General features: G+C 42.3%; 1 protein-coding gene and 3 non-coding genes across 4 annotated transcripts; all 4 read right to left on the bottom strand.

Moving 5' to 3' along the window:
* Positions 1 to 1,879: 1,879 nt before the first annotated feature.
* Positions 1,880 to 11,357, bottom strand: LOC110500376 (eukaryotic initiation factor 4A-I). The gene is made up of 11 exons (XM_021577710.3): positions 11,265 to 11,357; positions 9,898 to 9,949; positions 9,614 to 9,746; positions 8,895 to 9,034; positions 8,175 to 8,343; positions 7,562 to 7,671; positions 6,797 to 6,940; positions 5,716 to 5,853; positions 4,870 to 4,959; positions 4,206 to 4,285; positions 1,880 to 3,636 (listed from the first exon to the last, which is right to left on the bottom strand). The coding sequence occupies exons 1-11, from the start codon at positions 11,285 to 11,287 to the stop codon at positions 3,492 to 3,494; spliced, it is 1,224 nt and encodes a 407-aa protein (XP_021433385.3). The 5' UTR covers positions 11,288 to 11,357; the 3' UTR covers positions 1,880 to 3,491.
* Positions 3,917 to 4,059, bottom strand: LOC118943025 (small nucleolar RNA SNORD10). Its single transcript, XR_005038761.1, has one exon. It is a non-coding gene; the product is annotated as a small nucleolar RNA SNORD10 (small nucleolar RNA).
* LOC118943027 (small nucleolar RNA SNORD10) lies at positions 6,162 to 6,297 on the bottom strand. The gene has a single exon (XR_005038763.2). It is a non-coding gene; the product is annotated as a small nucleolar RNA SNORD10 (small nucleolar RNA).
* On the bottom strand, positions 7,857 to 7,999 carry LOC118943026 (small nucleolar RNA SNORD10). The gene has a single exon (XR_005038762.1). It is a non-coding gene; the product is annotated as a small nucleolar RNA SNORD10 (small nucleolar RNA).
* Positions 11,358 to 11,602: the final 245 nt, after the last annotated feature.

Genomic DNA, 11,602 nt, shown 5'->3' on the forward strand with positions numbered 1-11,602 from the left:
CCTGGTGTGTTGAGGAATCTTGAATAAAAATGCCTTTGGGCTTGAGTAGCTGCTGCTATAATTTAGGTTACATACGGACGTTGAGAGAGATGATGGTAGATGAACTAACCAACAGGCTTGCAAAATACCAACAATTAAAACGGCAAGATCATTTAAGGATGGCTGGTGAGTATCAACATGTCTCTGAATGGACCGAGTCATTCCCTCTCCAAAAGAAACACTCACAGACCCAGCAGCACATACATATGGCTTATAGGGTCTTACTGGTGTAGCTAGAGCTAGGCTACACATTCTGATGAACTTTTGCTGACTTGGACTTGTTCACATCTAACAAAACGACATCTTGTGTTCATCAAGCAAAACTACACCTGTAAAGTCCATAGCCAATATGATATCTCCTTTCCCCTTTTTCTTAATGTATAATTGTCACACACGGGATAGCTGCAGTGAAATGTGTTGTTTTACTAGGTCAGCCATAGTAGTACTGCACCCTTGGAGCAAATTAGCAACTGATATATCTCAATAAATCACTTAATCTGAAAAAGAAAAAATCTGACTTTAAAGGTTTGATTTCTGAAAGTATTTTTTACAATGCTTTTATTTCCCACACTACAAAATGGCCAACTGTGACAGGAAACATAAGCCTAGAAAAAGTTAATGATGCCTAAAATGTCAATCTGTTACTATGCATTTTCACCAGACACACTTGCAACAAATCAACCCAACTCGTAAAGTGCCATCTTCATATCACAGGGAAATTACTTAAAGACGTCTGTTACAGAGGCTGTGTTTACACAGGGGGCCCAATTGCTTCAAGACAATAGGTCTAGTAATACCAAAGAATCATGGCAAAGTTCCAGTACCATGCAGGTATCACTGAAATGTAGCAATAAAGTGAATGCTTTACACTGTTTAGATCTGTTAATATGAAGTCTAATCACTAGACACGAGCAACTGGAAACATATCTACTTCCTTAAAGTTGCCATGTTTTAGTCAGCCTCGTTTGACCTTCCTCATAAATATTTACTAAATTCAATGTGTCATTTTGTAGTTAGGCTCGTCTGACCTTTCGGAACAGGATAGTACCAGAGTTAAGGCAAAATCGCAGTGGTCTATTCACAAGAAAGAGATACCATTAGTTCAAAGTAGTTTTAAAGTTCGGTAATCCGACTAGGTTGCCCCCTGGTGGCGAATTTAAACAGTTCTAGTTTTGTAACCCACCAAAAACTGCCATTCCTTTGAGCACTGAACTTCACCCCTATAAAATTGCTTATTCTGTGCCAGCCTGTCCAACCAAATGTGCGTGTAAAGCAGGTTGCTTGGATAAAAACAAATTTCCCTCTCGCATACACCGATTACATACCTTTACTCTTTAGGAAGTCTCACTTTCATTAGGCGTACTTGTCCATAAATCATTCAACTGTCCCAATGTGAAGGTGAATGCGCTTGAACCACAATGGCAATTTATGGTGGAAAATGTCAAGTACCACCGTCACTCAAAAAGCCTAGCAATAATAGAGATTGACAATGAGGCCCTTGATCTACTTCGAGTAGGATTAACTAGTTGATATGTGTCCAGTACAAAGTCAGTCAGGAGTTGAGCATTAGCACTGGCTCACAAAACCAGCTTCATACTGGACAGAAAGAATGGTTTCCACAAATTAATCTGAATCTGGGAGAAGTTGATATAGGGTCTCAATATCCAAAGCATCCATTTAAAGCAAATACTAAGGTTAACCTAAATGTCTGAAATTAGATATGAATGCACATTGTAACCCACCATCACCACTTTAAAGTACAACTTAAAGTATCAAATAAGGTTGTTTGGTATATGACCTCAATGTGAGAAAGTGGATATGAATGCAACTTGAACCATGGTTAACTTGTTAAAAAGGAGAAACACCTTTTATTTAAGACCATTAAAATAAATACTATACAGAACCCAATGTAGAAAAGTTGATACATGGCCTCTGTCTCAAAAAAGGTTAATTTTCATAATCACATTTTAAAAATAGCACTGACAAATCAATAAATTCCCACATCCCTGACACCCAATGACAGCCCATATTTTTTTAGCTGTTGAAAAAAAAAAAAACATGTTATAATATTAATCTCTATATACTCAATCATTTGTAGTTTGGTCCTTTACGTGTAAAGACCCCCCCCCCAACAGTTTGGTGAGGTAGGTTACAAAAGTGACACCACCCTTTCAAATCAGATATCTCTTAAAAAAAAAAAAAAAAAGACCTGTCCTTTTGAAACTCCCACAGCAGGGTTCTTGTGACAGTTCGAAACAGGGTATGGATTGTAAATCCCCTCCATAACCTATTCTGCAGTGAGCAGTCAGTTCCCATGCAGCCCCACCAATAAGCAACAGGTTTCAAACAAAAAAATAATGCTACCTCACAACTTGGGACTATACAGGATAAAGCAGAAATATAAACAAGAGAATAGCACAGCAGAGAGCTCAGACATCAAGAGGAAAACATTTCATACTCATTCATGATTGCGATTTTTTTTCTGCTTTTTTCTATACAATGTTTTTTTTATTTGTTGAAGCCCCTTAAACGAACCTTTAAATACCCACTGAGAATAGGGTTGGATACCAATTTCAGTATACATTGTAATCTTTAGAAGCTGTATTCTGGCAAATGGTAATGTAATAACACATCTCCAAGACCAAAAAGTCCATGGTATAGTTTGTTGCACACTTACTGAAGAACTCAAAACACCCACTGACTGTAGATCAATGATACACTTTACAATAGTAAGAACGGTGCATCCAAAATGGCACCCTATTGCCTACTGTGCATTATAGGGTATGTATGGTGCAGAATCAGACAGCCAGAGCCAGCATAAAAGCAGGTCACACCCCCCCGCCGACATACACAAATGCCACTAAATTGCACCATTGGGGATAGAGTGGATATATCATAACCATAACTTGGATAGTCAGGACAGGGTTGAGTTGGGAGGGGGCACAGAAGCCATTATAGTAATGAATGATGTGGCCTCTAACTATATGGGTTCTTCTTTAACAACCATTATCAATTCTAAACTTCAGTCTGAGTAGCGCGATTGCCCCCATCATGTCAGGGAGTTGAGCTTAAAAACAAACCCATCAAAACAGAACACATTTTTGACTTTAGAAAGACAATGGGAAGGGTTAGGTAGGACTCAAATAAGCTTAACTGCAGACTAAAGGAATGGGCCATAAAGACCGCCCCCACCCCCACAGTTAAGAGAAATTTGAGTTGGGTTAGAATACTAGGTCAAGGATCAGAATCATGGTGAAACAGGATCAGATTGCAGGGGAGGGATCTAGAAGGATCTAATTGTATCCCAGGTAAAGGTGGTAGGGACCAAGGAACCTCATTTAAAGGGGCAGGGGGACGTTTTTGTTCAGTGTTTGATGAAGTGGGAGGTTGGGACGGATATGGAGGGGGGGGGGGGGACCTGGGGCCAAACGAAATCCTCTAGAATGTAGAAACTAGATGAGGTCAGCCACGTTCATTGGCATCTCCTCGACGGTGGTGTTGTAGAACGTCTCAATGTCCCGCAGCGTACGCTTGTCCTCCTCAGTCACCATGTTGATGGCAACGCCCTTACGACCGAAACGACCACCTCGGCCAATCCTGACAGAGGAAGCAGAGGTTAGGTTGGACATTAGGTTCCATCTAAGGTGACATGTAGTTCAAATGCAACTGTGGCAGGTCGATATGACCCTTCATTGAATGTTGTGCTTTGCGCCACTGAAAGAGCTATAGGTTCATGCTATTACATAACAATTAACCATTTACACCCCCCCCCCCCCCCAATTCGTTAGTTAAATCTGGTGAAACCATTGAATGAAACCCGACGGAACACTGAAAGGATTCGCAATTTCAACCAACTAGTATCAAACTACATAACGCTGTATTCAGCCAGTGTGGAATCTGATCATGAGTTCCAGAGCCCTGAGGTTTAGAACACGCCAGCCAACAGAACGCTGACAGGCGGAACTAGAACACTCAGGGGGTTCCAGAGTCAGTTGACACGCATGGATTTCATCATTATACAGCCATAGTTTAGCATGTCAAACACATGGCTGACCTGGTATCAAAGCCATTTGCTTTTACGTCAACTACGTGTGAAGTCAGACATATTCCCACAAAGGACAATAAAGTCTAACGCTTTATGCTGGGAGTCATAGTATTAGTCTCACCTGTGGATGTAGTTCTCCCGGTTGGTGGGCAGGTCATAGTTGATGACCAGTGACACCTGCTGGACATCAATACCTCTGGCCTGGGGGACAAGGAGAGAGATGGGGGGACAGTCAGTCCCAGGTTAAAAGGTGACTAAAGACAGGCTGATGGCATTTGGGACACAGGTCACAGTACAAATAGGCCCAGTTGGCCAGTCAGTAATACCGATGTATAAAAGGTTGAAAATCAAGCGCTGTAAAAGACTACTTTATAGACATTGGAGAAAGCCAAACTATTCTATGGAAATGGAGGATCATGCCAACTAATTCAACCGTTGAGCAATACCATGATACCATCTAGACTAGAGGGATAGGTAGCACTGGAAACATTGTGCAATACTTGCTATTTTGAGTCAGTCAACAGCAAGGAAAGAAAGTTAAATTAGCAAAAGGTTGTAAACTGCTAATAAGTTGTGAGTAGGGACTGTGAGCCCAGTCACTGTGGAGAGCAGATTCTAGATTCTCTACCAGAGACCTTCATTCCAGACACAGCACACAAGCTGGGAGGAGAGTTATCTCTGGACTTAAATTAACAGGAAGTGGGTGGGGAACCATTATAGTGAGACACCATCGCATGGAACAGGGAAACTACTTGAGCTCGATGTCATTGCCGGAAGTGACTTACCAGCAGGTCAGTGGTGATAAGAACTCTACTGGAGCCTGAGCGGAACTCCCTCATGATCAGGTCTCTCTCCTTCTGGTCCATGTCTCCATGCTGGAAGAGGACATAATATACACATCTTATTAGGCATAGGTTATGTGGGTGTAGCTAAATGCTTGGGTTCCTAGCGCCTACAGCATAGTTATATCTAAAAAATATAAAAGTAAAGAGTTTAGGGTGAATAGTAAGCCATTACCATGTTTCGCAGAAAGACTTCAGGTATAGAGGTGATATGAATACACAAACCACTTCAATTATGGCTATGAGATTCTAGACTTGGACATTGAAGAAAATATTACTGTATGATTACAGGAGTTGGACTTGAGGTAACGTCAAACCACTACACAACATGCAAATACTGTGCCCATAGCATGAACCAGCCTATTCCTCACTGAACAGAGTTGACTGGGATGAATATGGACTCCTTCTCTCTTCCCCTGGCAGATATAAGACTCAGCGCCATTAGAGGACACTGCCTTGCCCAGTTGACAGGGGAGATGAGGGCAGAGCATAGATGTATAAAAAGGAGTTATGCAATTTCTATGGGACAGCCTCACATTGACATAGCTATGTTATTTACAATGACCTACCAAAAGCCCTAGTTCAGTTACAGGGATGATTAAAAATAAAAGCCAAAATACCACCAGGTCTAGTAAGAACATAAAGATAAATCATCAAACCAATGCTGTAGCCCAAGTTCACTTCAAGAGAAGTGTTTATACATGCAATGATCCAACTTCTTTAAAGCCTCATTAGCCTCTTACCCAGAGCAGTTTAAGGCCACAGACATTCAAGTTTATCGTCTCTTACCAGAGCAGAGACGGTGAAGTCCCTGGCGTGCATCTTCTCAGTGAGCCAGTCCACCTTCCTCCTGGTGTTTATGAAGATCACAGCCTGGGTAATGGTCAGGGTTTCATAAAGGTCACACAGGGTGTCCAGCTTCCATTCCTAACAGGTGAGACAGAGGAACAGATCAGGGGGATGACAAAGCAATGGAATATAGCGTTGATGCACCAGTTAGGCAAACCCATATTCATGCACAATATGGAGTTAGGGAAGATGTGCTGGGTCATGAGTGAACCCTCTCCAAAGTTCTCACTTTCAATTTACACATCTCAACTTTCTTTTACCTTAGTCTGCAAGCCAACTCAACGTAGCCTTTAATCACTACAAGTCTCATGAGAAGTTATAAATCATCAAAACTAATGCCCAAGAGCCAATAACCATTGCAAGGCATTTGTCCAATAGAGGGGTGTGTTTTCAGGGTGACAGTCAGATCATGCCCCCAGAGCCCTGAGGCCCAGTAACAACCAGCTGACAGAAGGGCAACCCAGGCCACAGGGAGCCCCAGGGGATTCTGGGATCAGTTGACAAGCACAAGTTTAATAAAACAGTCTTTACCTTACTGGCAAGAGAAGTCTTAATGTTGACCGTCCACATTTACACCATGCCTATGGTTCTGTGATGAGCTAAGATGACATGCTACTTAGTGGGGCTTTTGTACCCTTGGTTCAGTAAAAGCAACCGAAAGGTTACAAGACCAAATCCCAGAGCTGGCAAGGTAAAAATGTGTCATTCTACTCCTGAACGCAGTTAACCCACTGTTACTAGGTCGTCATTGAAAATAAGTATTTGTTCTTAACTGACTTGAGTAGTTAAATAGAAGGTAATTTTTTTTTGAGTTCACTTCAATTACCTTTAACCAAATGTTCACATACCAGCTGTCAGAAGATGTGTTTACCATGTAAACGCAATCATTAAAATGAGAAGCAAATGACTGTAGGTACAGTCAAACCAAGCCTTACTCTAAACTCGCCTAAGGTCTACATCTAAATAAATAACAATCCCACCTTCAACTGATCCTAGATCTGTGCCTAAGGGCAACCCTCACCTCTTTCTCAACGTTGATGTAGAACTGGCGGATACCCTCCAGGGTGAGCTCCTCCTTCTTGACCAGGATGCGGATGGGTTCACGCATGAACTTCTTGGTGACCTCCAGCACATCCTGGGGCATGGTGGCAGACAGCAGCACCACCTGGAGGGGTTAGAGGTTAAAGGCCATTAGATAGTAATGTAACATCTGTTAATTCTTACCTCCACTAGCTACTACCTGGTAGCATCCAATTCCCCAAATTGAGCACTCACTTTAGTCACTAGAGGGAATAGGGTGCCGTTTCAGAGAGCAATGGTCAACCACATGGAGGTTAGGCATGTTGAACTCAATCAACATTACCACAAACTTTCTACAACAGTTCAACCTCAGGGAAGAGGCAATGCCAACCTCAATCACATGAGTGACAGGTATGGTTGAGTGTGGTGACTTGTTGCAAACTGACAGCTGTGAAGCAAGTGAATAAGTTGTAAACTGCTATTAAGTCGTGAGGAGGGACAGAGAGCCCAGTCACTGTGGAGAGCAGATTCTAGATTCTCTACCAAAGACCTTCATTCCAGACACAGCACACAAGCTGGGAGGAGAGTTATCTCTGGCCCCCCCATACTATAGGGAGTGGGACAGTTTCAGTGTAACACCACCACTGCATCAAGTTCATACTTCCCTTACGGCAATTAACCATGACAAATGTTTCTAGTAATGTCAACGACAGACACATATGTCAAATGTCTCAAGCTAAAGTCGGTCCTACTCAGATTGACGTACCTGCGTGCTGGTGGGGAGCTTCTGGAAGATCTCGTAGATCTGGTCCTTGAACCCTCGACTCAACATCTCATCTGCCTCGTCCAGCACAAACATCTTGATGTTCTTGGAGGCTGGATGGAGGGAAGGCGTAGTGATGCAACAAGAACTAATTAAACAAGAACTAATTAAACATGCATATACAAATTTAATTCTATCTTTACTGGTAATATCACCACTAGCAATATTAGACAGATGAAATCCCAAATTATTTTTTCCCTACTACTTCACAAAAAAAAGTGCTGAGTCATTGAGTGCTGTATTCAGCCAGTGTGGAATCTGATCACGAGTTCCAGAGCCCTGAGGTTTAGAACACACCAGCCAACAGAACGCTGACAGGCGGAACTAGAACACTCAGGGGGTTCCAGAGTCAGTTGACACGCATGGATTTCATCACTATACAGCTCTATAACCACACCCGGACACTCAAACGCATAAACACCAATTCAAACGGTACAAGCTACATCTGATAATTGAGCACACGCAAAATAAAACATTGTAAAGCCTCACGCCAAGTGTAACTTCAACCCATCGATTGTCAATTAAACGTTTGGTCAACCACTAGCCCAGCACTTACCCAGGTATTTGCGGTTCAACATATCAAACACACGGCCAGGGGTCCCCACCACTATGTGAGGGGCCTCAGCCTGGAGCTTGGTAACCTCGTTACGGACATTGGTCCCTCCTATACAGGCATGGCAGGAGGCTCCCATGTAGTCACCCAGGGCCAGGATCACCTTCTGGATCTATCGAGGAAGGAGAAAAAAAAGAAAAAGCATTAGCTAGAGGGGTATCGTTTTGAGTTCTGATCGGTGATGTGTGTCAGAGGTGCAACTAGAATAACTGAGTTGGTATTGGTTTGAAAGAACGTCAGTTTAAGTGACAAGGTTAATTAATTCCCAATTCATCTGGCATCGGAGTATTGTGAAGCATGTGTAGCCCATTACAGGGAAAAGTCTTTGGCCTGGTTGACTTGTACATGTCAGGTTTGGCCAGTACATTTCTGTTATACGCTATACAAACTGTTATAATGTACAGGTTTTATAGATCTATGCCCATAGCATGAACCAGCCTATTCCTCACTGAACAGAGTTGACTGGGATGAACATGGACTCATTCGCTCTTCCCCTGGCAGATATAAGACTCAGTGCCACTAGAGAACACCGCCTTGCCCAGTTGACAGGGAACATTAGGTTACCACACACAGGAGGCAACGAGTTTAGAATAGTGTGACATTACTTAGTGTAATCTAGTTACATTTCTGTCAAGTAACGTGCCCATTCCCCCCAGGACATACCTGCTGAGCCAGCTCTCTGGTGGGGGCCAGGACCAGGGCTTGGGTGCCCTTCAGCTCCATGTCAATCTGCTGCAGAATGGAAATGGCGAAGGTGGCAGTCTTCCCAGTACCAGACTGAGCCTGTGCAATCACATCATAACCTGGGAACAGGCAGGATGGGAGATTGTCAATGTCAGCTCATTGTATATATAAAAAAATGTGGCATACTATACACACACACACACCCCCCCCCGTTTGCATTTACTATACCATTAACGGCACAGCTATTTTGCGATTACTTGAACACATGCTTTTTACTAGCACGTCAGCTAACAAGCATACACATTTAAGTGTAACGAACCACCCACTACCAGTTTTTAAGAGTTAAATTCTCTGTAAATTAAAGTAAAAATGCACTACATTTGACTGGCCGTTACATCTGTGCCCATAGCATGAACCAGCCTATTCCTCACTGAACAGAGTTGACTGGGATGAATATGGTCTCATTCGCTCTTCCCCTGGCAGATATAAGACTCAGTGCCATTAGAGGACACCGCCTTGCCCAGTTGACAGGGGGCTTTAAGTAAAGCAGAAGTAGTGACTTTAGTTCCCTTGGCTTAAGTGAATGTTAGAGGTCTTTAAGGTGACAAGTTCATGCTTTCTTAAGAGTTTAACTCCCCCATAAGGTTAATAACATTTAGACCCAACCATCTGAAGTGTGAGTGTGGTTGAATACTCACCCTTGATACAAGGGAGGATAGCCCTCTGCTGGATAGCAGAGGGTTTTTCAAAACCATAGGCATAGATTCCCCTGAGCAGCTTCTCGCCCAAGTTCATCTCATCAAAACTGTCCACGATTTCATTCCAGTTGCTCTGTAGAAAGTAGAATATAAACATGACCATACACTTATCCAGTGCAACTTGATGACCTACTGTTTTAGCATCGATAGCTGATAAAACACATCAAGTTGGAATTGGCGCTCTTGAATCGCTTTTCCTTTTCATCCAATTTAGCATTACTCACCTCAATGATCCCATCTGGCTCCATGCCCTCAGGGCCATTATCTCTGGGAGGTCTGAAAAATATATATTTTTTAAATATGACATTAGCAAATTCCATAAGGGACAACAGCAAACAATCCTACACATTTTAACGTAAAGCTGCCTTTAAGCTTGAAGACAAATATCGTTACTTATAGGCTACACTGGACAGGCGATACTGTTCAAGTGAGAAATTGTTTCTGGTGGAGACGTAATTTCTACTAGAAAAAGGATTACAATAAAGTCAGTTAACCGTTTCGTAAGTATTGCTAAACAGACGAATTGCACAATGGAGATTGTGTAGAGTAGAACACGTAGAGAGTGGGCGGGAGGCATTTCCCGGAAAAACGCCCATGGTCGAAAGGCGGCCATTTCTTTTTCAGATATTTCAAGATGGTCGTTTACCAAGGCCCGAATTCCAGTGACGGCTAGCAGCATGCGTAAACGACGATTGAACGTGTAAAATACTTGTTTAAAATTACTTAGATGTTCAAAAACGGACTTAACGTAATATTACAATTGAAAGTAATCTCTGAAAATAATTCTGGTTTACATGCGCTGGTAATCATCATGTTAAGCATTAGCCTGCTAGATAGCAAACGAGGCCCAATGTCGATCACTCCGAGTGAATTGGCAACCAGATCAATATTAAGTCAACAAATCGCGAACATTTTTTAAAACACAATACCTATCCACTTGGGATGTGATAAAAAGGTCAAACAAAACTAGCAATAGCAGGACAATAAGGCCTGCCATTGTCACGCCGGTAACTACGACCATGTGCGTGACATTTCCACCCCCCGCCCTTTGCTCGAGCCATCCTGCTGGACCTGCCCAAGATCTTTCGATAAATAAATTTGACGTATTTTCAGAAGTGAGGCTCACTAAATTCACATTACAACACAGAAAAGCCACAACAGGTACGCCTATTCCGGAAAGGCCTAGGCTAAACCAGGCTCAAGTCAAGTTCGTCACTCACGTGCTTGCCGAGAAGCCGGCACCGCAGCATATCGTACTGAAAATTGGCTAACGTTCCGGCAGCGGTTTTCCAAACATAAAAGTTTAATTCGTACGCTTTCACAACAGAAAATAAAATGCTGTCGATCGATGTTGGTTATATTACGTAATATATATTACGAATAACTCGTTACCTAAAAAAGGCCGAATTGAGGGACCTTTACACATAGGTTACGTTAACTAACTACATATAACGTTAGCATACAGGCTAGCCAGATATCTAACAAGTCAAAGTCAAATAGTATGCGTTACGATAATACATTTTTTCTTTGAAATTACAATTTGATGAATTTTACGCAATACAGTTCTAAAAATGTGCGTTCCTTACTGTACCTGTCTTCATATTCAGCCGACATTATCACAAAGGAAGAGAATGTGGCAGAAACCTTATATATACGTCTACGTGTTGAGCAAACTAGCGATTTCATTGCAGCAGTGCCCTATCAATCAACTCTGACTCCACCCGTTTTGATATATCATTGGCTAACTCATACGTCATTATAAAGTGATTGGCAGCTTAATCGCGTTTATTTACACTAAAGTAGGCGGGATATAATACATAACCCTCCCGTCGCATGTAACTATTGGGCAAAAGCATGCTTGAAGTCAGTTGTCATTGGGTATTTCCTTTGCAACGTTGAACGCGCTCGAACACTGATCTTAGATCAGCG

The sequence above is a fragment of the Oncorhynchus mykiss genome, chromosome 21 (assembly GCF_057628025.1).
Source record: "Oncorhynchus mykiss isolate SJ-2025 chromosome 21, ASM5762802v1, whole genome shotgun sequence".
Taxonomy (NCBI): domain Eukaryota; kingdom Metazoa; phylum Chordata; class Actinopteri; order Salmoniformes; family Salmonidae; genus Oncorhynchus; species Oncorhynchus mykiss.